This window comes from Globicephala melas, chromosome 21, assembly GCF_963455315.2.
Source record: "Globicephala melas chromosome 21, mGloMel1.2, whole genome shotgun sequence".
Taxonomy (NCBI): domain Eukaryota; kingdom Metazoa; phylum Chordata; class Mammalia; order Artiodactyla; family Delphinidae; genus Globicephala; species Globicephala melas.
Genome location: NC_083334.1, coordinates 23,902,354 through 23,930,089, shown reverse-complemented (window position 1 = coordinate 23,930,089; position 27,736 = coordinate 23,902,354). Strand labels below are relative to the sequence as shown.

The 27,736-nt window shown below is 33.9% G+C and overlaps 1 protein-coding gene across 6 annotated transcripts in view; it reads right to left on the bottom strand.

Annotated features, from left to right (window-relative positions):
• Positions 1–200: 200 nt before the first annotated feature.
• Positions 201–27,736, bottom strand: part of WRN (WRN RecQ like helicase) — a 141,753-nt gene continuing 114,217 nt past the window's right edge. For 3 of the 6 annotated variants that reach the window (XM_060291488.1, XM_070044615.1, XM_060291489.2), the window contains 9 exons: positions 26,844–26,920; positions 20,965–21,040; positions 20,624–20,736; positions 18,804–18,918; positions 17,735–17,866; positions 15,166–15,328; positions 11,690–11,904; positions 8,273–8,404; positions 201–5,676 (listed from right to left, as the gene is read on the bottom strand). In XM_060291488.1, the coding sequence (XP_060147471.1) occupies positions 5,557–5,676; positions 8,273–8,404; positions 11,690–11,904; positions 15,166–15,328; positions 17,735–17,866; positions 18,804–18,918; positions 20,624–20,736; positions 20,965–21,040; positions 26,844–26,920 (1,143 nt within the window). In that variant the 3' untranslated portion in view covers positions 201–5,556. The remainder of the gene's footprint in view (positions 5,677–8,272; positions 8,405–11,689; positions 11,905–15,165; positions 15,329–17,734; positions 17,867–18,803; positions 18,919–20,623; positions 20,737–20,964; positions 21,041–26,843; positions 26,921–27,736) is intronic. The other 3 variants (XM_060291487.2, XM_060291486.2, XM_030832657.3) reach the window with 3 other exon arrangements.

The following is a 27,736-nucleotide window of genomic DNA, read 5'->3' as shown; positions in this document are numbered from 1 at the left end:
GGTCCAGTGGTTAAGTGGACTGCAGGGGCATGGGTTCGATCCCTGGTTGGGGAACTAAGATCCTGCATGCCATACTGCACAGCCAAAAATTAAAAAAAAAAAACATGTTGGTTCCTGTAAGAAAATACTTTTGCGAGATGCTCTTCTATTAATTCTTCACAGAGTAACCTTCTCTTCTCTGAAGCATGGGAACCATATTGCTGCTGCTTCTCCTATTTGTTCCATCTTTTATGAAGTCAGCATATTGTCTTGAAAACTATAAATGCAAATATTTATTGACTGAAACATAATGAGTACATACTTCTCAATAACCTTTTTAAATTGAGTTAGAAAATGAAGCTGGACATGAGGCTGAAGTTTTATTAATTTTTCTGAAAAACAATGAAAGCTCTGGGTTTAATAAATAGATATTAATATTAACCTTAGTATTACTAGTAAGTATATTAGATTTTTTTTCTTTCTCTTATAAGGGATATTTGTTGACGATACTATTTCTATGCAATAACAAATTTTAAAACTCCTATTAAATATCCCAATAATGTTTCAAACGGTAGGATTTCAACTTAAAAATAACAAGCATATATTACTAATTTTTCAATGATACGTTTTAAATGAGTCACAAGAATAATCTGTTATTCTAATAAGCTAAAATATCTCAAGCATTACAAATGCTTACAATATCAAATATGTACTTATCATTCCTTAACCCTAAAATATTACAACCAAAGGTTTAATTTACTCTGTATTCTACTTATTTCTCATCTTTTCTGAGGTTTAAACATGCTTATTACCCAGTATGGAAGTTAACTATGTTATCCCAATGATTTTTGGATTGCCTTCCCAAGCAAAATGATGGGGACATCTTCTCAGATAGCTGAGACGACTTCAGTTTGCAGCTCCCATCAAGACTGTAGCTAACTTTCTTACAGTGTTTTTGTTGGTTTTGCATTTGCTTGCTCCCCATAAGATAGATGAATGTCTAGTTAGCTCTAAAATGATTTTAAGGTCATTCCACTGGATCTTTCATGCTCTCAGTTAATTCTAAAGCAACCTCTTTGAATAGGAAGAATCCTCTATTCTTTTCTCCTTCTAACTATCTAGACCACAGTTTTCTGAATTCTAAATAAATGTCAGGGATTTGTCTGACTCTGTTATCATGGTCCTATGGTCCAATGACAAATAACACAGAAGAGAAAGTAATTAATATTTTTGGAGGAGACAGCATAAGAATAGTACGCTAAAAGAAATTCCTTGGGGATTTCCCTGGCGGTCCAGTGGTTGGGACTCAGGGCTTACACTGCCTTGGCCTGGGTTCAATCCCTGGTTAGGGAACTAAGACCCCGCAAGTCGCGACCCGGCCAATAAATAAATAAGTAAAATTCCTTGTTTTTAAGAATGAAACCGGCCAATAAATAAATAAATAAAATTCCTCGTTTTTAAGAAAGAACCCGGGAAAGAAGGAAGGAAGGAAGGAAGGGAGGAAGGAAGAAAATTCCTTGTTTTTAAGAATGAACCCGGCCAATCAATCAATAAAAGAAATTCCTTGTTTTTAAGAATGAACCTGAGGCAAACTTGAGGCCTGAGGCTGCTGAAGAAAGATGCTTCATCCACGAAATTAGAGTTCAGTCCATATATTCTTATGGTAAATACTCTAATGTTCTGAGGTCATTCTGTGCCAGTTATTTGCACCTGGTGATGAGGCAGATCTATATGACACAGCTTCCAAAACACACTCTGGTGGGAGGGTGTCAGGCAAGGGGAGGAGGGAGGCAGGGAGGATAAAAAAAACAAACCCAGAAGGAGCTCATGGAAAATGGAGAAGTTGGGCATCTAGGAAGCCTATGCCTCCGCCTAGGAGCAATAACCAATCATATTTTCCATCAGTCATTCTTGTCAGTAAAAACGATATTCCACAGGAAAAAAGCAACTAGTTCAATTCACAACTCAAACAATAAAACAAGTGCTTTTCTAGAAGACAACCATCATACTTTGGTATATAGCACAGACGCTTTATGTGTAGTTGCCATTTTATCACAATGAATATTGAAAAAATGTGTTTAAGAAATGAGAATTAATAAAATCAATAATTTGCTGCCACTGCCTTGATTTGCACTAAATTGCTAGTGGTTTTACTCACCGCATCTATGCACCCTCAATGCAAATCTCAACATAGTACAAAAGGCAAATGTTATATCATCTTGGTATTATAAAAATAGTTTTGCCTCTGCAGATCCCCTGAAGGGTCTCAGGGACTCCTAATGGACTGCAGACCACACTTGGAGAATCACTGCACTATAGAAAAGCCCCCCAAAAGATTCTGTGAAAGTCTATTTAATGACATGGAAAAACATGTTCATAATATATTCAAGTGAAATGTAAGTAACAAATAATACGTTTGTGCTTAATTCTTCTAACTGTACTTCTAGAAACAATCTGAAATACAGAAAAATGACAAAACCACCAATAGGAAGTGATTATATAAATTATAGTATATTCACCAAATAGCATAGTAAATAGCTATAAAAAACAACTAGAGGGCTTCCCTGGTGGTACAGTGGTTGAGAGTCCGCCTGCTAATGCAGGGGACACGGGTTTGTGCCCCAGTCCGGGAAGATCCCACATGCCGCGGAGCGGCTGGGCCCGTGAGCCATGGCTGCTGAGCCTACGTGTCCAGAGCCTGTGCTCTGCAACGGGAGAGGCCACGGCGGTGAGAGGGCTGCGTACCACAAAAAAAAAAAAAAAAAAAAAACAACTAGACCGATATATATACTGACATGCAAAGATCTTCATCATAGATTAAATAGAAAAAGGTTGTTGCAGAAAATTAAATACAGCATGATCTCATTTGTGCAAAAAAAAAAAAAAAGATTTATGTCAAAGAGTGTTCTGCCTGTGTTTTCTTCTAGGAGTTTCATGGATCCTGGTCTTACAATTAGGTCTTTATTCCATTTTGAGTTTATTTTTATGTATGCTGTGAGAAAATGTTTTAATTTCACTCTTTTATATGTAGCTGTCCAGTTTTCCCAGCACTACTTATTGAAGAGACTATATTTTCCTCATTGTATATTCTTGCCTCCTTTGTTGCAGAGTAATTGACCATAGAGCATGGGTTTATTTCTGGGCTCTCTATTCTGTTCCATTGATCTATATGTCTGTTTTTGTGCTAGTACAGCACTGTTTTGATGACTGTAGCTTTGTAGTATAGTCTGAAGTCAGGGAGTATGATACCTCCAGCTTTGTTCTTTTTTCTCAGGATTGCTTTGGTTATTCAGAATCTTTTGTGGTTCCATGTAAATTTTAGGATTATTTGTCCTAGTTCTGAGAAAAATGTCATGGGTATTTTGATAGGGATTACATTAAATCTGTAGATTGCTTTGGGTAGTATGGACATTTTAACATTCTAATCCAGGAACATAAGATATCTTTCCATTTTTGGTAACATCTTCAATTTCCTTCATCAATGTTTTCTAGGTTTCAGAGTATAGGTGTTTCACCTCCTTGGTTAAGTTTATTCCTAGTTATTTTATTCTGGGCAACTTTAAAACTTTTGTTTTCTTACTTTCTCTTTCTGATAGCTCACGATTAGTGTATAGAAAAGCAGCAGATTTCTATATATTAATCTTGTATCCGGAAACTTTACTGAATTCATTTATCAGTTTCAACAGTTTTTTGGTGGAGGCTTTGGCATTTTCTATATATAAATATCATGTCATCTGCAGAGAGTGACACTGGAATATTACTCAGCCATAAAAAAGAATGATATTCTGCCATTTGCAACAATATGGACAGACCTGGAGGGTAATATGTTCAGTGAAATAAGACACGCAGAGAAAGACAAACATTGTATGTTATCACTTATATGTAGAAAAAACAACAATAAAAAAGAATGAATATAAAAAACAGAAACAGACTCACACATATACAGAAGCTAGTGGTCACCAGAGAGAAGATAATGGGGAGGGGAGATATGGGGGTAGGGAATTAAAAGGTACAAACTACTGTATATAAAATAAATAAGCTACAAGAACATATTGTACAGTACAACAAATATAGCCAATATGTTATAATTTTAAATGGAGTATAATCTACAAAAATATTGAATCACTATGTTGTATACCTGAAATGATTATAGTATTTTAAATCAACTATACTTCAATATTAAAATTAAAAACACCAAGAATGTATGTGCAGCTACACATGCAGAGGCACGTAAATGCAGAAGAAATGACTAGAGAACGATACGTCACATATTCAATAGGAGTTACCTTCTGGAAAGGGGCTGGTAATGGGATGTGGGGAAACGGGAATATGGGGGACTTTAATGTTTTAAGTATAGCTTGAATGCTTTACAAAGAATATTCATTCACGTATTATTCATAACAAACTAAGAAAAGAAGTAAATATAAAAAGGCTTGGCAGGGGACTTCCCTGACGGTCCAGTGGTTAAGACTCCACACTTCCACTGCAGGGGGCATGGGTTTGATCCCTGGTCAGGGAACTAAGATCCTCCATGCCGCACAGTGCGGCCAAAATCAATCAATCAATAAATAAAAGGCTTGGCAGGATACATGAAAGGGGTTAACTGATTACCTACCAGTGGAACTTTTGTGATTTTTTTTTTTTCATTTTTCTGGATTTTCTATTTCTTCTACGGCAAACATATATTTCTTCTTTATTAATGACAATTATTTTTATTTATAAAAAAGTCAATTAAATGCCATATGGTGAACTGCTTAAAGTTATATCAACTATGATTTACCCAATTCAGTGTCAGTATGTGTTTTGTATATTTCAGTTACATGTGCTACATAAAAAGGTATTAGAATCAAATTCTGACATCATCAAAAATTAAAGGTGCTCAAGGTAATTCAGTATATGAAAGTTTAAAATACATATCTTTATAATATTCAGTACTAAGGACTTTTTATTATTATTTGAAAAATAATAGAAATCGTATATAACATACAAAGTGCATAGTTGTCTAGTGTAATTGGTCTCCTTTGTTTTATTCTTTCCTCTACACAGAACCCGAAATGTTTCATTTTCACTGGTCTGGTTCACTAATATCATTTTAAAATGTGTATAAGAGTTTCTTCTAACAATAGAAAAAACAATTTGTAAAATAACTATGAGTTCTTCATTTATAAGACAGAATTTTGGTAATACAAGAATATTACATATCACACACATAATCACTTACAACTGATAATCTGTTATCTATATTAAATCACTGCACATTACATATTCCAAACATACTGCTGAAGTAAGTAAAGAGATTAGAAAACAGGGCAGTAACATGATTTCTTAAAGCAATCTCATAGGAAACTAAGATTCTGTTCTATGAGGTACTCACTCAGGCTCTCAGAAGACTCAACTTTATGTGAATTGCAAAAGGCTGTTTTAAGACACCAGCTGTTCAATAAATAGATGAGTTTTACTTTGAGATTAGAATAATTTTTAAACAAAAATATTACTCCCCACTGTTTTCAGAAATGAAATACAGCTTCCCTGTTATAACACAGCAAGACACACATAATTCCTCTGGCAGTTGCCAGTTTAACTAAAAAGACCCTTCTTTTTAGTTTTGGCCGTTGATTTCTTGCTGGCATCAGGTAAGGTCTCATTTCTTTTGGCAAACCACTCAGGTAATTTTCTCTTTGAGGTTTCAGACGAAGTCTATAGGAAAGAAAGAGAGAAAAAAAATATATATATATATATTTGTACTGCTGAAAATGTGTCTCAGTTGCAAAGTAACATAGGTTATTGAATATACACCCACAAGCCTTCCCTTTCCAAATAAAACAAAATAATGAGATCTACAGAATTTATTTCTGGATCCAAAAATAAACACATGAGAGACAAAATCAACTGTATCATTTTTTTAGGCAATTACCTGCCATCCTGTTAACCTATTTTTAGACACTCAAGTGTAGACTCTCATTTGGAAAGGAAAGAACTGGATATTATTTCAGATCTATGTCCCATGGTGTATTTGCTTTAGCTTGGCCAAAATGGTGAATTTAATGTTCCAAGAAAGGCATCTGCCTAAGCATGTGTACACACACACACACACAGAGTTATATTAGGCATTTAAAAAAGCATACAACTTGTACATCTACAGTGGTAGACAGACTAGGAGAGTGGTTCAAGCATCATCAGGACCTTGCAGAGTTGCTGAGACATAACAGGTACTCAAAGAACATTTGCTGAATAAATGAAAAAAAAAAAGGGTTCTGTTTCATAGACTCTTTTGAGAATCAGCTAAAAACTAGAGGTCCACTTATGAGAAAAAAAGTCAAACGTACACATGCACGATATTTTGCCTAATTTTAGGGGACCTGTGCACCAAATGAAGCTTCAGAACCCTAGTTAAAGGTCCCTGAAAACAAAATTAAACCCAAAGGCAGTGGTTGTGTACTTATATTATCTGTACATTAAATTTTAACAGGTAATTTAATACCTATTAAAACTTTTAATAGGTAAGTTCTATAAGCTCAAAATGGTATTAATTTGTGTCATCTCAGCTTGAACTCTAGCTCCTTAAACCAACATGATGGAGAAATCATTCTAACATGACTATACTTTGGAATCTGGGAGAGTTAATTTATTTATTGGAACTATTTGAGGGCTTTAAGGTAAGGTGGTCTCATCTAAGTTACAATGTGTCTGTTAGCCTAAGGTATACCAGTATAATTTATTCCATTTCAAGAATGAAGACTACATCTATGAATTGTTCGTTAACTGCTTGCTATGTTTTATTATGTTTTCTGTGTTTAACAGTGGCTTCAAAATATTTAAAGGTGGGAAAAAAGTAAAAACTCCTTGACAAAAAACTGTGTGACCTTATATTTTTAAAAGGTAAAAGCTGTTAGCTATTCCAACTTAAATAAATCCAGTGCCAAAGAAAGGGCTATTCACACTTTAGCAAAAGCTAAAGAAAAAAACCAGCCAAGATAGCAACTTTTCTCCCAGGCACCTATTTCCTCACAGGGAAGAGAAGACCAAGAGAACAGATGAGATTTATACACACTGTATGATACTACAATGTTTGACTTAGAAATAATAAGTATTAGAGATATAAAGTGGCACGGATAAAAGGCATTTGGGTAGAGATGAAACTGGCCCAGAAATACTCTTCCCCCCAGAATTTTATTATCAAAATTCATTGCAGCCACAGACAACTATCATTGCTTGCAATTAAAGTTTAAGGGCAACTGGAGGAAGGAAACCAGTTAAAATTATAACAAAGCCAAAAAGTAAAACAGAGTACAAGATCCGAACAATAACAGAGCCAAGGAAAAAACCTGAAGTCCTGTTGTAGCCGTAGCCGAATACTATGGAATAAGCAGGGACTTTAAAACCAGACAGGCTCTGTGATGACCTAGATGGGTGGAATGGGGAAGGAGGGGTGGGAGGGAGGTCCAAGAGGGAGGGGATATATGTACACATATAGCTGATTGACTTTGTTGTACAGCAGAAAGTAACACAACATTGTGAAGCAACTATACTCCAATTAAAAATAAATATAAATAAATAAAATAAGCCTAAGTAACTTAAAAAAAACAGAACTAGGTTTGAGTTCTAACTGAGCCACTTGCTACATGTATGACCTTATGAATGTTATTAAAGCCTTGATTTCTTCACACAGAAAAAGAGAATAATAGTATATAATACTGTATCACTGGATTATTTGGAGAGTTACAAAATATCAAAACACATCCTGATTTATTCTTGGTATTCATTAATTGGTAGCTAATATCATTTCAGGTCTTTTATCTCCTATAACATTTTTATATTGATAGAATATGATATTCAGCATTTATCCTATCATTATAAAAATGAGCTTATTTCATTGAGAAAGGGGTAAAACACTTGCTTACACTGAATGTATCTTTTGAGTCTCAACAATAAGTATCTGGAGGACTTTAATTATGAGGTCTAATAACAGAAACAATGCTTTTCAGTGACTATTTCCTTCATTAGTAGAAGGCTAAAATTCCCAGCAATCATAATAGAAATTTAAGTAAGTATTTACTTAAATTTAAGTAAGTACTTACTTGGTACTCCAAGTTCTATTAATAAGCCACTATCATTAAGTTTAGAATATAAAACATTAACTCATTTGCTGATTATATGTACCCATATATATGTAAGCAAATACGTACATTATATTTGCATTTAATTTCATCTAAAAACTAAGATAAATCTAGGTATATTAGTTATCAAGCATAATATATTTGTCATGAAAACTATTTTATTACATCAATTTTACCTGTAAATGAGAATCTACAAAGAAATCTTCAATTTTGGGATCGCTGAATGGCTGATTCCAGGAAGTTAGTTTTAGTGAATTTCTGTGACTCTCATCTTCCTGTGAAAAATCACAAGAATGTTTTCCATCAACCTTTAAAATTTGGGGGGAATACGAAATAGTTACTACATGCACTATTTCCTTAGAAAAAAACAAACTATGCCTAAAAAAGCAAAGCTTAAGAAAATTCATATTATTCTGAGGTACTCAATTTTAACAATGATTATAATAATATTACCCCCCAGCATTTTTCCTGAGTATCTTAAAGTAGTTTATAAAAATGTTGTATGTTTTAATTTATAATGAAACTCAGTGGCAGGGCATGAGACCTCTCTCTCTCTGTCTCTCTCTCTCTGTCTCTCTCAGGCAGTCAAGAAAAATAAGATGGAAAAAAGTGACATATGAGGAGAGGGTTCTGGGAAGATGGTGGCAGCAGCAGCATAGTTTTTTAATCTCTCTGAATCCCAGCATTAAAACAGATAGAATTAGGGAGCAAAACCAAAAATTCATCATCTACATTTACAAAGAAACTAAGTTTATTAAAGGTATCCTCAGGAAACTGAAACTACAAGCATGTGAGGAAAAACCACCAACAGCCCTAAGACCTGCATGGTACAGCATCTGTGTAGGAGAAAGCAGAGGCAGGCAGTGAGGTGCCTGAGAACAGGAGAACCAAACAGCCCACAGGTATACACTGGAAAGGTTTCTTTGAGAACAGCATCTGAAAAGTGGGAGTGCCTTTGCCCAACCCAACAGCAGGCGATGGAAAAGGGTCCACAGCAGTGTCTTAAGTGACTAGAGCAGCTGGCACCTATGAACTTCCAGGTGAAGGCCTGACACTGAGAACTGCTGGGGTTAAATCAAAATCAAGCAGGACGGGTATAATAGAGGCAAAGGGAAGAGAAAGCCCAAGTAAAAGTAGCAGAACGGGGTATGTCATAAACCAAGTTTCCCTATTTTAAATGCTACACAAAAACAACAGGAGAGCTCTGGGAACTTGGAAAAACTATCCTGAAGCATGCCGTCTTTTGAAAGTGCAGGAAAACTAATGTCACACAAAAAGGAGCAACAGAAAGTTATGAGGTCAAATCTGACACCGACTTGCTAAGATATAGAAAACTGTAACCTCCTAAAATGAGCTGAAAAACATTAAGGAAATAATTCAAAACAAACATCATAAATTAAAATCAGAAAAATTCAAAAGTGAGGGGAAAAGCTCTGGAAAGAATTAGAAATAAAAGAAAAAATTATACAAGTGAATATTAAACTATAAAGAACATAGCAATAAATACAACAGATTGTGTCCAAACAGAAATAGAAGGTGAAAAAGAAGAAAAGTTTAATTTAAAGAGAAATGAAAAGCCAAAAAGAATTCATGAGAAGTGACAGATATTGTAGCTCAGTAAAGAAAGAAGATCCAACATATAGAGAGCAGAAATCCGTTAAGAAGAACTGCAAAGCAATGGGACAAAAATACTGAAAAGTAAAATTTTAAAAAACTTCCTGAAATAAACAAAAATTTTAAATCTACAATTTAAGAAAACTTTCCAGAAATAAAAAAAAACTACACATTTAAAGAATCCACTGTGTACCTTCGTATATTGAATCAGAACTACCATTATCAAGACATAATGTTCCTCCAGTAAACATAGGCATGACTGAGCTTCTATCTTAACCTCAGTCACAATAGATGTAAACCTAACAATGCATCAACTAATAAGAAGAATTTGTTTTGACATTATTTTTTATTAGAAACCTCATAATCATAAGATGAAATAGACTAAGGGATACAATCCAGGTCAGTAGAGAAGATGAAGTTAACACATGAAGGATCCTGAAACCAGGCCTCCAACAGACTCTACAGTGTTCAGAGTAGCTTTCTATACTGCAAGGCAGACGAAAGAAAAACACTTTGGCTGGCTCACTCACCCCTTAATCTACTTCCTAGCCCCCATATTCTTGTTCCCCTAAATGGGGAAAAAGAAAAGGCTGAATCCGGTAGGCTTAATTTCCACCCACCCCCCACAAAATACCTCCACTCTTTTTTCAGAATATGATGTTATTTCAATAGGAGGAAAGCAATAATATTAATGTGTGGTTATAACAGTATTTCACTATAAGTGTGCTTCAATATTCAGGAAAAATAACAAGTTACACCTTTTCCTATTGACATATACAGTTGGGAAAAAAATAAGGTCTTAGGCACCTGGTATAGATTTCAGAAATAAAAGGCTGGGAATAGCAGCCAAATTTCACTACCACCTGCCCAACGTGTACCTCCTTTAATGCCCTTTTTTTTTTAACATCTTTATTGGAGTATAATTGCTTTACAGTGGTGTGTTAGTAATGCCCTTCTTAGAGCTAATTCAATTGCCAAAATAATGTAAAGAATTCCTTAATAAAATTTCATTAGGTTATCTAGTACATGACTATATACAAATCTAACTGAAGGACAGAATTTTAAAAGATCAGTTCCTCTTACTTTTTAAGCTATTGAGAAAAGGAGTTTAACTGTTGGAAATCCTATAAAGATTACTTAGAACTGAAATAAAGTCCCTAATTCTCTAATATAAATAGTAGCAACCACCTGCCACCATGCTGAATTTATCATCTAGGAACTAAAGTAATTTTTGAGTTAATTATAGTTTTCACAAACTTTTATCATGGAACTTTAGACCTGGAAGATATTAAAGGTCAAATTTTCAAGTCTTTGCAATCATTTAGTAGAGTCACAATGTCAAAGAATAGTTATTCTCTGATGACTATTTATTTATCTCATATAACACACAGAGCAATAATATTCAAAGCATCTGATTTTAATAAAATATACCGTGTAAAAATAATACTAAACTCATGGTCTTTCTCTGATCATGCAAAAAGTGCACTGGGATATGGCCAGGACCATGAGCAACAATTATCCTTGTACCTGAGAGATTCACTATAACAGGAACAGAGCCTGAGGAGTAACAGAATGATAGACAAATTCCAATATCTGGGGAGGTATATATCATAGAATTTGGTCTTATTTTCATTAACCACATAAACTACCATATGCTTACAACCAATATTAAATAGGTATCTATGAAAGAAAGAGAATTTCCAGACTATATAGTCAATATAAGGTAGAGGTAAAATTTAAGCTGACATTCCCATACAATAAGCTAAATAGATGGACTACATTCCTCTTTTCCCGCTGTTTAAAAAATCTCTTTTCTCAGATCGGATTTATGAAAAGCAACGGAAATACAGCACCGAGATTTTCTAAAAAGTAACCTTCTATCAGAATTTATAACAGTTCAAAAAATACAGCATTCTGGTATTAAGATATGCAAATTGAGCGATCTGACACTACATGAAAATTCTACATATAATTAACACCTTGGTATTAGTGCCCACTTCTTCCTTCTTTCTCTTAGAATTTGAACAGCTCTCTTCAGAGTTGGGGAAACATCTCTTTTTGCTGGAATCACATGAAGATTGGCATAGCATCCTGTTTTCGCAGCCTTTTTCCAGGATCTCAGTTGCCATGTAGATAAGGTAGGTGTCAATGTTTTCAGGAACATACATTCTAATTAGTTTAATTTTATTTGTATCTGTAAAGGATGAAAAAAAAAAGATTTAAAAATAAATTACACAGAACACTGCAGAAAACCTATGAGCTGGAAATAGTGACATGTTTTGTAGAAAGGAAGGAGGAAGGTGGCCAAAGAAAATGTTCCTCTTTCAAATGCCTATCCCCTTACAGAACAGAAATGGAGTAAAACATGTCCCCTCACTCCTGCACCACCTGCACCCCTGCTTCCAAGACCCAGAGTCAGGTCAGGCTATCGACTCTGCTTAACTTTTGTTTCAAACCGTCTTTTGAGGGCTGCCCTGAGAATCAAAACCACCATCCACAGAAATTCCAAATATCAATTATAAGTTAATTTTTTGAAAATAATTTAGCCTTAAAATAGAAGCTAATCATACTTGTAAATAAGATGCTAATAAAAAGGATTCTTTCAATGGCTATCGAAGCATAACAAAACACGTCAACTATTTAAAATGCCTATTATTTAAATAAGTTTTCTGGGAAAGATATTTTATTTTCAGATCTTATTTGCCCTAACTTTCCACACAAGTAAGTGCTGAAAATATCTATTGGAGAGTGAAATAATGAGCACTGCCTGCATTCTTTCAGTGCTTAGAAGAAATCATATTACCCCTGCTTTTGTGGCAGGTCCCTTGGAAGCCACCCTTAATTTTCTAGTTACATGCACATAAATAATGAAAGAACAAAATTATTAAAAATACTTTCCAGGTACCTCATTAAATACTTTGCTTCATTTATTATTAAGCATAGTTAGAATCTCAACTCCATAAAAAAAGCAGCTTAAAGTCATGTAAACATGGAAGAAGCTAAAAGAATAAAAAGGTACAGAATTCCTTAAAATATTGTTACAAGGACAAAACCTACTTAGCAAATAAGATAGCATGAAAATAATAGATATAATTTCTCAATTCACAAATACTCTATTTTTAAGATTAAGATTATGCCATAATAAAATATAGAAAATTCTCAATTCAAGATTGTGCAAAATTTAAATGCCAACAAACTTGTTCATTAAAACACCAAATTACGTGATATGGCTACAGTTAAGTAAAAGGTGAAATATCATATCTGAATCATTAGTATGGCATAGATATCTTCATTTCTTATTATAATTTATAACTCAACAATGTTTCCTCCAATAAGAGAACAAATAGTTTTTTATTAAGGAAAAATACAAATTCAAAAATACAATTTCACATCAATAAATGATATATTACAGACTATAACCATACAATCAAAACAAATAAAATTTAGAGCTCATGATACTTATCTTTCTCAATTTTGGCTTTGGAAGTAAATTACAATAATATATTTTTTCGTATTATTTGTACAACCTATATACAGTGTATTGACAGAAAGATGAAATAAGTGTTTAATAAGTATAATTTAAATTCCATTGTTCTCTGGAATTTCAATTTAATATTTAACTGAATGAAAATTTATTTGCTATACTCAGTGTATAATAGTAAAGACAATAGGGAAAAGGGAAAAAAAGTGCACAAACTCAGAGAATACTGCATACTATCAAACAGCTCATCAAAGATATATCTTTCTCTAAATCCTGAGAGACAATACATACATAAAGGAAAAAATAATTCTAGGGTATTAAAATCAAGAAGGCATCTGAGTCTTTGACTTTCTCTAAAATACTATTTCATTCTGCATTGGAGAAAGAGAGGTTTTATACAATCCCAATTCTAACCCTGCAATTAATTACTGTTGTCCTTCCTCTTCCTTAATTTCTAGCAAAATGGTTGCTGAAGTTAGAAAGACTGGAGAATGACCAGGAGAGCTTGCTGGCTTCCTCACAAGATGACTCACAGCTAAGTGACCCTGGATATTTTATCGCAGTACAGGATTTGGCTCTCACGTTTTCAGATTTACAAACCTACTTTAACCTTAATAGAGCCACATTAACCAAGCTCACAAAATGCCAATTCATTAATTTCCAATTATGAATTCACAACTATCATATAGATAAGTACCCAGAATAGCAAGACTAGAGCATATTTTCCCTATAGACAGACCTACACGGGAAATCAAATCATAACCAGAAAGCTGTGATACAGAAGCAGAATTAGTTGTTAAGGTATCTCCCTCAAATAAGATCTTGACATAAGCTATCAACAGGCCCTGAAAACACTTGGAAGTCTCATTGACCAGGATTAGAAATTGCATATTTCTTTCCTTTAAATAGTTGGCAGTACAACTTTAACATGGTACAGTAAAAAGAGAAACTTCGGTTTCCTGGAACTAACTTAGAGGACCACTGCCCAAACTTGCCTCTGTCTCTCTCCTTGCCTCCAAGGTTGAGCAATGGAAGGAGAGATGGAGGTATCCTTCAGTCAAGTCTTGCTCAAGCCTAGAACAAATGCTGCCTTCGAAGGTGACTTAAATACCTTTGTTCTGATCAGTTAAGTATAGTATTAATTGTGATCTGTTTTCCCTTACTTCTAAATCTGGGGGGAGAACTGTATACTCGTTTCTGAGTGGGAAAGAATTTGAGGTAATAAGTTTAACTATTTGCACTGCAGCTTTGGAGATAAGGCTTTTTGTACGTCCACTGCTCTGTCCCAACAGTCAAAAAAAACATCAGATTTACTGAATTATAACACACCTAGTTTACATTTGTACATTAGGGTGTGAAAGTCCTTCTAATCCACCTCATCTTTACTTTTGTAAAAAAGGGATCATAACTTTAAAATAGGCATATTTTTAAATTTTCTGCAAGGCAAACAAAGGGGCTTGATCTCCTTGAGCACAGTTGAGGTTCTGTAGCAAAGTGACAGGAGAAAACCCTGCTACAAGGGGCCCAAGAGAACTCAGTCCATCCCTTCAATGCCACAGTGCCTGACACTATTGACTGTACTGATGAGAAAGGCTACTTAGGTAAAACCAGTGACAGGGAATCAGAAAAAAACTAAGTCAGTGAGCTATGGGGAATGAATGTGTTTTTTTCAAGTGATGAAGTAGAAATTAGAAAAGGATGAAAGAGCACTGTTTGGGGGATGGGTGTGGAAGTTGTAACCTGAAGCTGAAAAAAAAAGCCAGAATTTCTCAGACTCAGACTTCTCTCTGAGTGGTAATGGGAAGAAAGGTTGTTTTTCTAAAACAATAAAAAGCATTACAAAAGTAAAGTTTTCATAGTAGCATAAAGGGTTAATGCGATCAGAGGGAAAAATATTAGTGGATTGCTTGTTTACTTCATCTGGGTTCAATGACTCAAGTCATTAAGGCTGCAGACCAAGGTCATGGTTATCACCTGAGTTGATGGGAGGGTTTCGGATAACATCAGCAATAATCTTCTGAATCTCTGGAGTCAGACCTGCTCGCTCCATATCGAGTGGGTAGCCAGCTTGCACCGCTTGGGACAAGTGCATGCCAACTGCTGCGAGAGGCAGAATCCTGTTCTCAGCTACACTCTTCTAGAGAAATAGCAGCAAAACAACCAGTGAGTTTTTTTTAAGTTTCCACTGTACTGTATAGAAATACAAGGTTCAAAACCTTCAGGTAGTAAATGTTCACAGAGAAATAAACAGTGGACTAAACCTTCATTTAAATTTCTCATTTTAACTAATTCTTTAAAATGACTCACATGCTAGAACTCCACAGTTGCTACTTTTTATACTTACTATATTGAATAAAGCAAAATCACCCAGGTTTAGCTAAGAAATCAATCCTCATCCCTCTGTAATTATTCACCTTAAAAACCTATTAGTGACAGAGAGTAGTCATTCTACGTAAGTCTAATAGCTGCCACAACCTTTTAAAAATACAGTAAACTGAAACCCAATAATGTATATACTTGAAATAACACACGGTACTTCAGTTACATGAATTTCCAGGAAGACAAATCATAAAATGCTTAGCAATAACATAAGGCTCCAAATGTACTCTAGAAAAGGTTCTCAAGAAGAGTTTAAAAAGTGCTTTAAATTGGCTCTATTCATAAAATAATAATAACCACAATTTACAAGTGGCTGTCATCATTTGCCTAGCATTGAATTTAACATGAATTGTGCTAAATTAAGGACACTGTTACATATTTATGTAGCTTTTAAACAAATGTAGCTCCAAATCCATTTAAGATGTCTGTTAGATAAAACATTCTTTTAAACATTCAGAAAGTTTAGTCACTCAGCTCAAAATTATTTCATGACACTCTTTTATAACACACCTTGAAAGTCTGAATTTGGACTGTATTTGTATGAATGCTGATATTTTCACAAAATAGAGCATTTAAAGCAATATTTTCATCCTTCAAAGGAAGGTTTTAAGTTACTTTCACTAAATGTCTACACTTTTTCTACTAGAAGATGTGTACCATGTGTGCATAATGTCAGGGTTATTTGATACCAGGCATCGTATTACCTAATTGTATTATTCCTCCTGATTAATTAGTCCTTAGGCATGTTTAATTTTGTGGGTAACTGGCAAGACCCCCTCAGACTCCTAGGATGTACAGATAATTACACCACAATATTTCACAATAATATACAACCAAATAATAGCAAAAGACACAAATGAAGATATACCACTCCTCACATTTTTAACCATGAATATGTAATATAATACATGAAACTTCATATCCTGGCTAAGTATGAGAATACAATTTATTTTAAAAATTTGGAGGCTATTCCATATTTTCTTAGTAATTATATACAGTTATACCATACATATTTGGTCAAATTGTGTTTATACAAGCATGTTTTACATGTACATGTAAGTTACTGTTTAAATAAGAGAATGAACTTAAAATTCCTATTTATCATGTAATATGTTTCAAAAATAGTTCAATGGAATTATTTGGTTCTTTGTGTAATGGCTTTTGTACTTTTAATTAAGGAGTTTGGCTATGTAAGTAGAACATATATTAAGTGACTACAATAAGCTATGGACTGTTTATTCTTATTTATATTGGATATTAACCAGAATAGAAAGTGTGTAACACAGCCTAGTGGATGGAGACACAGAACAGGAAAAGCAGGCCCTGGACCATACAGCCTAATCTAAACCAATTTAACATCAGAGAGGACAGGAATGCAAATTAGTGAAACTTAGCTGGAAGCCTCATTCTGTCCCTATTCCACTAAGATATCCTCTTCATTTTGTATATTTAAAAACTCTCAACAGCCTTAAGGACTTATGCCAAAACAATGAAGAAACATTAAGCATGGCCATTTTTCACAGTAATCAGATTTTTTTCAAAGAGCATCAAGCAGACATGGTTAAAAAAAAAACAGAACATTACACTAGAGGAGATAGAGTGAAAAGCAAGTTTGTTATTTTTTTTAACTTATTTCTAGCTTCTTCGACATCCTTCAGAGATATTCTATGCACTTTTGTATACATACCCAAGGATATGTGAATATATAAGCATGCAAATACATATACATACACATTTATGTATGTTTTTCACAGTGCTATGCATCTTCCTTTTTTTACTTAACAATGTATCTTGGAGATTATCTCTTATCAGTACATACAGTAATCGTTTTTTAACTATTAATCCCATTAAAAAAAATGGAGTCTTAAAATATGGCTGCTCCAATATCCCTAAGCTATAAATGCGTTTATCAGTACCTCTGATACAACCTCTATAAGATAATCATGGTCAAACTATACTTGCTGTTTTTACTTAATTAACAGAAAAGGGCTTAGCAGAAAAAGCAAATGACATTCTGTTCTAAAATTAATTATAAAATGAAACCACATAAAATATTCTAGGATTAGAAGAAATGTATCCCAAGTCTCAACTTTGATATTGAAAAGCTGATAAAACACGTTTAGATAAACTTAAAAATTCCCTCTAACTTGAAAGTAACACTTACCAAACACATTTTCTTTTCTTGGAATAAAGAATATGTGATGGCTGCAGACTGTGAAAGTGAGCTTGCTTTATTTTTCACCACCAGACTTTTCTTCTGTTCTTCTTGTGGTTTTGTACTTGAAAAGAGGTCTGTCTACAAAATTTTAAATGTAGCACAAATGATCAAAAATAATATCAATATAATGATTGATAGAATATCAACATGATCATTAGCTATTAGCGAAAAAAATAACATAAATAAAACCTCTAAGGAACAGCTCCAAATTCCCTTTTTATGAGGAGCTCAAAAAGTTTTTTTTATTTTTTACATATTGATTTTAAAAGGTAAAATAAGGCTAGAGGGAATAAGTTTTGAATAAAATATTTGTAATTACAAACATGGTTGTAAAACTAGAAATTCCTAGTCTTCCCTTTAAGCCAATAAGAGGGACTAAAAATGAACTATAATGTGGACCACTCTGCCTCTAAATTAGTCCCCTAATCCCCCAGAAGTGAATAGTGAATGAATGAATGAAGCTTTAATTTCTATCTACATTTGAAAGTAAAATAATTTCTTAGTCTAAAATACAGTACTTATTCAGATTTAAAAACGAAACCTCTCAACAAAATAAACCGACATAAGCAGGTTTGACAACTATTACTTCAGAATCATCTTAAAAATTAGGTAACTAGTGGTTATCAGTGGGGAGAGAGGTGGAGGAAGGGGCAAGATAGGGGAAGGGAGTTAAGAGGTACAAACTACTGGGTATAAAACAAATAAGTTACAAGGATGTAATGTACAGCACAGGGCATATAGCCAATATTTTATAATAACTTTAGAGTATAATATATAAAAATATTGAATCACTATGTTGTACATCTGAAACTAATATAATATTGTAAGTCAACTATACTTCAATTTAGAAAAATAGGTAATTAACATGTTTTTATAACTGATTTACTACAGAAACTATCTGATTCATTTTCTAAGTGTCCAGCATAGAAATGAAAAATGCTGCTTTTGAAGGGTGTTTTGTAATTGTCAAAAAAAGTTTATTCTCTCAGAGCTCCTGCAAACCATAGTATTTTACCTGAAGACTATTTATTTGACAGAAATGTTTGATGACTTCCAACAGAGGGGCCAACATTCTGGCTTTGCCTTCAGAAACACCATCGATCCTTTTCACATTTTCAACTGTAGTAGGTCTGTCGTTAAAAAAATTAAAGTCAAGAAACCACTGAAACGTTACCACTCCAGCAACACAGCTAATAGATATTTAGCTTCAATACTGACACTCAATAAACATGGATTTTTTTCCAGCAACCAAAAACAGTGTATAAAACAAGTAATTGTGTTTTATGATTCTTAGAGGACAACTAAGAGGCTAAGAAACTCAGAAGAAAATCTTTCATTATTTACAAAGTTTTTACCTGTAACAATAAACTAGCTAACTAACTACTTCAGGCTTTTAATAGTTCTTATTGTATCCAATATGAAGAGAATGTCTGATGTCTTCTTTCTAAAAATCTGCCAATCTAATGATTACTCCTTTTCCTTTAAATATCTTCACTGAATATTAAAATGTGGTCTTTGGATATTTATTTTTAATGAAATAATTATTATAAGGTATATGCACTATGTAACATTATTAGAAAATTCTTCTCTAAAGTAACATCTCTTGAATGAAATTTAGCAACAGAAACAATTTTTGAAAAGGAAGTATACAAGATGAGTACAATCACCAAGCAACAATTCTTTGGAAATAATTTCTTCGAAATATTTATTGACCACCTAGTGATTATTAGGCATTGTGCTAGGTACTTTGGAAAACACAAAAAGATGAGGAATATAACATCTTCATCACAGAGTTTAAAATCTAGAAGACACATATACATGAATACCAATAATAACAAAAAAATAAAGCATTATGTAATAAGTGCCATAGAATCATCTTTTAAATTTACATTTAAAAGTCCTTTATGAATTCCACAGAGGAATCACTTTGCTGATAAGAACATGGAAGGCTTCATGGAGCAAATAACAATAAAGCCAGATCTTAAAGGATTTCCTAATAGGAGTTTTGGGAAATCAAGGAAACTACAAGTCAGAAGCAACATTGTAAATAAGTATATCGAAGTTGAAAAGGAGACAAACAAATGGTAAACCGTCTAGGTAAGATTAAGCATTAAAATTCTGTGACTCAGATGGAAAAGAAGGTTTAAGTCCATAAATGGAAGGCCTTGAATTGTGGGCTAAATAAGTTAAGACAGTGGGAAACTAGTTAAGCAGAAGTACAACATGATAAAGATTAATTTGGTATTCATATATCAGAGGTATTTGGTATTCATATATCATATTCATATATCAGAGAGAGAGAGAGGCTGAAGAAAGAAAGAGTAACTAGTTAGAGGCTTTTGCAACAGTAAAAGGATAATGGTCTGAACTACCATGGTGTCACTAAAAAAAGAAAAGCATAGACAGACACAGAAGAAACACTGAAATGAAAAAGTCTAAAAACTATATAATAAGAGAAAGATGGGAATACATGTTAGAAGAGTAACAGTAACATCAGAGGTATTAAACAGGCGTGACTAGGAACATGATAGTATGACTAACAAAAATAAGGAATTCAGAAGGAAGAGTTTTGGCATTTGCATGAAATGCATGTACGGAGGTTTGGTGGGTAGTGAGTTAGATTTTATATACACTGGATCTGATTGCTGAAAACAGTTGGTTTCATGTGGGACTAAAGCTCAGTGAAGAAACAGACCATTGGCAGCAACATGGGAGATTTAGGAACCACCTCTTGGATGTGACTGCTGGAGCCATAGTCATATTATCGCTAAATGATGTATTTTACAAATCTATTATGTTAGAAGAAAATAAGTTAGAAATATGCAAATAGTTTACCTCATTTGGGCCATATCCACCAGTATCTTATTTGTTGCCAGAATAGCTGGAGGAAAATTCATTTTATTGGCATGTTTCTGCCTAGCTTCCACCAATTTGCCATATAATGTAGTCTGAACGAAAAGCAAAGAAACAACATTTGTTTAAATGTACTTAGAAAAATCCAGCCCTTTATTTTTAGAGCTTCAGATATTACATTTCCCCCTTAGGATGAAAAATGAACTGTATCTTAGACTCTTAGCTAAAGAACAATTTTTTAAATACTGGCAAGAGAATTTTAAGCATGCATAGACTCATAACTATCTTCTCAAAAACGAACTGCCGTTTTACAAAAGCCATACCTGAGTCTCCTGCTCTTTGGCTGAAATAACAGGTTCTGAGGACTTGTAATATTTTCCTGGTGATGGCACCATGATGCTAAAACATTTAAAAGAAAAGAAATAATAAAAGCTTTTCTTTCTCCAAGTTCACTTTTTATTTTGCCCCCAGAATGAGAATATCTTTCCAAATCAATATTAACATTTATTTGTCACAATACCAGTAAGGCAACTATTACTTAAATGACAGCCTAGATTTTAAACATTTTGTATCAAATACATTCATTATAGAGGTAAAGTTAAAACTATGATTTGAGTCAATCACAAAATTGGTGCAATTAAGAACAGCAGTTGCCTCCTCCTCCTCAATCAAATACTTTGAAAGAAAATACTCCTTATCTATACCAAAGTAAAATTTTTTCTAACCAAGAATGATACAATCTATAATTCTTCTCGTGATAGCACTATTTTTTGGCTGTTGAAGAACATTAGCATGGAATTAATCAAATTATTCACATTTTTCTTCAGAATCAAACTAAAAAAAAATAAGCCAAAAGGAGTAATTTTGCCTTTGACGCCTCGAAAGAAGAATTTAAAACACCCAATTAGTAATTAACATGGTATGAAAGGCGCAAGACAGCAAACTAGATAGAAAACCAGGTTTTACAAGAGGCAACTTCACGGATAAATTAATTATAAAGAGGAAAAGTTACAAAAATGAAATTGTATAGAATAGCCTATGTAAAAGGTGTCAAATTTAAATAAATTTCTGCTTTTGGGGGGGAAAGAGAAGAACATGTTTGATATTTAAGAAATGTTTATAAATTTCCCTGTTTCAAGAATTAAAAATTTATAGTGTAAAGTAAGACTTCATTTTTACAATTATCAGATTTTATCACTAGAATAAAGAGATTTGAACATGAGGAAAGAAAACTCCAGTTCAAAGAATTAGTCATAGCAGGTGACTCAAGACAACTATAAATTTGTTTTAAATAATAAGATATTTACCTTTATCTTAGTATTTATGGAAATCTTTATACTAATGGACTATTTGCAAATTGGTATGTTAAATTATTTCACAAAAAATTTTATTATCATATATACTGGCAAAATTCTGTGTAACATATCCCTGAAGCAGAAAAGTATGTGGAAAATGTTTGCTAGAAAATGTTTTGCCTATGAATGCTATTACAAGTGCACAGAAGAAAAGTACAAAATATATAATAAGGGACTTCCTGGTGGTGCAGTGGTTAAGAATCTGCCTGCCAATGCAGGGGACACGGGTTCGAGCCCTGGTTCGGGAAGATCCCACATGCTGCGAAGCAACTAAGCCCCTGCGCCACAACTACTGAGCCTGTGCTCTAGAGCCCGTGAGCCACAACTACTGAGCCCACGTGCCACAACTACTGAAGCCCGCTCGCCTAGAGCCCGTGCTCTGCAACAAGAGAAGCCACCGCAATGAGAAGCCCATGCACCGCAATGAAGGGTAGCCCCCGCTCGCCGCAACTAGAGAAAGCCCATGTGCAGCAATGAAGACCCAATGCAGCCAAAAATAAATAAGAATAAATAAATTTATTTTAATAAAAAGGAATCTCAGTAAGTCTGGAATAAATTATGATAGAAAAATCATGAAAATCTTTAAACAAACCCCAAAATATATAATGAATATCATTGAAAAGATAAGTGGAAATCTTGTAACCATGAATCAAGAAAAGACTGCTATACATGATTAAAGAAAGAGAATAAGAACAAATAGTTCTTAGAAATTAAAAATTTGATATCTAAAATTAAAATGTCAACAGATGGGAGGGGACATAAAGTCAAGGAACTCTCCAAGAGAGTAAACAAATAAAAACAGATTGAAAATAGGAGAAAATAAAAATTAATAATAGCTTACTCAGCCATTAAAAACAACGAAATAATGCCATTTGCAGCAACATGGATGGACCTGGAAATTTTCACACTAAGTGAAGTAAGTCAGACAGAGAAAGACCAATAGCATTATGATATCGCTTATAAGTGGAATCTAAAAAAAAAAAAAGTGATACAAATGAACTTGTTTACAAAACAGAAACAGACTCACAGACTTAGAGAATGAATTTATGGTTACCAGGGAGGAAGGGTTGGGGAGAGGGGTAGATTCAGAATTTGGGACTGACATGTACACACTGCTATATTTTAAAAAGATAACCAACGAGGACCTACTATAAAAAAAAATTAGTAATTGGAACACTAAACAAGTAAAGAAAATAAAAAAGAGAATTATTAACATCAAGGAAAATTAAGAGTGGTGACCATAATAACACAGATTGCCTTAGTGTTATATAATATTTGAGTAGATACAATAATGTAAAAACAAATTATTAATTTGACCAAAAACTGAAATATAATTTTGTTCTAAGGAAGGCGGGGGTGACATTGATGGAGAAGAAATGAAGGGAAGGGGATACGGGAGACAAGCCCTAATTTACCATTATAGGATATCAACAGAAAATTTCTAAAACTGGTAAGTCAAAAAAATAGTAATCTAAGCATGTCACTTAGAAATACGGAGGCAACCTCATACCTGTCAGAATGGCTACCATCAAAGAGTCTACAAATAACAAATGCTGGAGAGGGTGTGGAGAAAAGGGAACCCTCCTACACTGTTGGTGGGAATGTAAATTGAGGCAACCACCATGGACAACAGTATGGAGGTTCCTCAAAACACTAAAAATAGAGCTACCATACGATCCAGCAATCCACTCCTAGGTACACAGCCAGAAAAAACAAAAACACTAATACAAAAAGATACATGCACCTCAATGTTCACTATTTACAACAGTCAAGATACGGAAGCAACCCAAATGCCCATCAACAGACAAATGGATAAAAAAGATATGGTGTAGATACATACAATGGAATATTACTCAGCCATAAAAAAGAATGAAATTCTGCTATTTACAACAACATGGATGGACCTAGAGAATATTATGCGTAGTGAAATAAGTCAGGAAGAGAAAGGCAAATACTGTATGATATCACTTGTATGTGGAATCTAAAAAATAATACAAATGACTGTATATGCAAAACTCACAGGTTTTGCACCAAAGGGAAGAGGGAAGAGGGGAGGGGCTAATTAGGGGTATGGGATTGAAAGATACAAACTACTATATATAAAATATATAAGCAACAAGGGTGTATTTTATAGTACAAGGAATTGCAGCCATTATCTTGTAATAACTTTTAACGGAGTATAATCTGTAAGAATACTGAATCACCTGAAACTATATTGTAAATCAACTATACTTCAATTTTTAAAAAAAGGAAAGATGAGGTATTGTCAACAATAGCCCTCTTTCTTAGCCTTTTCTCCACTTTTTTTCAGCCTTTCAAGGAGAAATGTACAATAAATATTAATAAAATATATGCTGAAAAGGTGTTTGTTTTTTTGGCCGCACTGCACAGCAGGTGGGATCTTAGCTCCCCCAGACCAGGGATCGAACCCACGCCTGCTGCATTGGAAGCGCAGAGTCTTAACCACTGGACTGCCAGGGAAGTCCCAAAAAGGTGTTTTTAAAAAAAGAAATGTGGAGGCCAATACCATAGAAACTGGTCAGAAGATCTGAGGGTGACTGCTTCTATAGAACACAACAAAATGGGTTTGAGAAGGGTGTGAACTGGTGTGCTTTGTTATATGCCTTTAAGTCTCAACTGACTTTTAAAAACATTCACATGTATTATTTTGATGAAAATTCAAATGAAATTTAAAGTAATAGTTATGGATATGTAAGCATCCTTTTCACTTCTGTACACTAAGCCCATATATTAAAATTAACTTCTGGACCACTCGACAGTTGTCTCAAACTTAGTATGTCTATCACTAAACTAATTTAACCTCATCCCCTAAACATGCAGCCCTTCAAACCTGTCTTCCTCTTACATAGCCCAGTGAAGGAAATGGCAGCACTCACCCACCATCAAAGACAAAAACCCAAGCTTCACAGTCAAGTTCTCCATCTTCCTTAACCTGCCTATCTTTTCAATCACCGAGTCCTAGCAATTCCATCTCCTAAATATCTTACAAATCTCTCTCTCCCCACCCACTGCCACTTCCCTTGACTAATCTACCATAGCCTCTTGCAAACAACACAACAACAGCCTCCCTATTTGTGTCTCTACAACTATGATCCCCCTGCAGTCCATTCCCTCCACAGACAGGGTCATCTACCACGGGTCGGCATGCTACGGATGCACAGGCCAAATCTGTCTGTTCTGGTAAGGCTTGTAGTTAAGAATGGCTTCTTCTACATTTTTTAATAGTTAAAAAAATCAAGAGGAAAACATTTTATGGCATGTGAAAATTATATGAAAATTATATGAAAATCAAATTTCAGTGTCCCTAAATAAAGTTTTATTGGAACACAGCCATACTCATTCATTTACATATCATCCATGGCTGCTTTAAGGCCACAACGGCAAAGCTGTGTAGTTGAGACGGAGACCACATGGCCCTCAAAGCCTAAATTATTTCCTATCTGATCCTTCATGTTTGTCAACCCCTGTTCTCAACCATAAATTTGATCATGTCACTGTTCTGCCTAAAACCTTTCCTTAGTGCCCAACTGCTTTTATGATCAAATCGAGTGCTTGAAAGGAACTGGATATTTGAGACCCTGTTCAACTCTCCAGTCTTAAATTTTCCCACTCCCTTGCTTCCCTCTATCAGGGAATTGCTAGCAAACTGCTGAACCCCTCAATCATGTCATACCCTCTCTTGCTTTCAGGTTTTAGTACGTGGACCATTCCTCTGCTTAGAAAACATCCCTTCACTTCACCCAACTGCTACTTAAGCCTCAAGTGTCACTTCCAAAGTGTTTCCAAAGTGTTACACCCTGGATTGTAATTTTCTGTTCCCTTACGTGTATATCCCACTAGAATATAAACTCTGGGAGGGCCAGTGGCTATGTCTCTATTATTCCAGTACCTAGAATAGTACATGGCACAAAGAAGATGCCACAGGGAATGTTTAAATGAAGAAATGCTTCAGCATATTGAACAGGTATATTGTTTTGCACACTCCTTAAACCTTTTGTTTACATTAAACACAGTATATATATCCAAACAAAAAGAAATTATTTGGGGTGGAAGACTGGTATTATGGTAAATGTTTCTATCAGATCCAAAGTAGTATTACCTATCTAAGTGAGCAAACTGTTAAAGAACAAACCATTTTCTTTCACCTGCTATGTATGTAAGTGTAGTCCACTTAATCTGTGCATATGTCCTAACAAGTTCTTTAAGTTCTCCATTTTCAGACCTTCTGTAATTCTGTACATTCTCTACACTTTTAAGTCAGAAAGTCATTAAGCTTGAAAGCACAATAGATGCATTACCTTTATTCTCTACCAACCCCAATATCTACCATTTTATGTTCCCATAAGATCTTTTTTTTTAAATGGAGTGGGAAGATATATATTTCATACAAATATTATATAATAATAGTGTTTAGATGCTAGAGGTTGACAAATATTGTTCTGAAAGTCAGCTCTCTTGTTAGATGGATGCTCCTAACAAGTTAGTTAACTTCTTAACCTTTAGTCTCTTCAACTGTAAAATGGGGATAAATAATAGTAGCTAACTCATAGGTTACTGTAAGAATTAAATGAGATATTACTTATAAAATGCTTAGCATTTAGCACAGAGTCTGGCAAATAATAATGTCCAGAAGTGTCAGCTATTAAATTAATATTAAAACTATCATTTTATAAGTCTGCTTTAATAATTATAATACTAGAGGCTTATGTTTTAACTTCCTTCTGCCAATGAAATAGCCCAACATCTGACAGACCTTTCTCTCTAGGAAAGAATGAGAAAAAGTGCAAATAAAGTGAGCATAGAAAATAAAAATGTGAATTCTGTACCTTTTTTCAGGAATGTTACTCCCAGAAGAAATTTTATCACGTGCTTTGTAAGAATACATCTTATACAAGCTGGGCTGCTTTTAAACATATAAAGGTCCATTCAAAAAGAAAAAAGAGAGAAGTTTCAAAAAACTTTTTAAAATGAAGAAAATAAGATATAAAATATTACAATGATTTTTCCTTTTACTAACCAACTCATCAAATAAATCATCTGAAAATAAGCTCATGAATTATCAACTTCTAGGGCTCTAAAGGCAGTTAGAAATGCAATGTAATATCCCATTCCTCCCAAATCTATAGAGAATATATGATCAAAAGAATTCTTAGAGACATAGCAAGAGCCAAAGTCACAAAAATGATTCAATTACATTGTGTATACTTTAATAAAGCAGAGAAAGTTCACCAGAAAATTTAATTCAGCACATTTATCCATCACCCCATCACCCTAGTATCCTCATTAGTGGAAGTCAGCCTGTGGATAAGTATTTAATCTGTAATTACCTAAGATCCAAAACAAAGCAAGAAAAGGTGTGTATGTGTATGTGTCTATGTAATTGTAATGAGAACATTTAGGAATCAGGCTTATTTTTCCATCAACTAAAAGTATTATAATATCCAAAAAAAGATATTATAAGAAGTGTTATAATATCCAAGCCAAATTAGTTATAAAAGAGGCTTAAAAGAAAAAAAATAAACATTACTTTCTCAGATACTTCTGTTCTATTAACCCCAGAAATCATATATTGCATATTTTATTCTGTTCATATCATTTCTCTTTCCACATTTTATATCTTGTTATAGATGGCATTTTCCTCTTTGAGTGGAAATAAAACAGAAAAATTTTAAACAGGAGTTGCATCAATAAAGAATGAAATAATAAGAACCATCTCTTT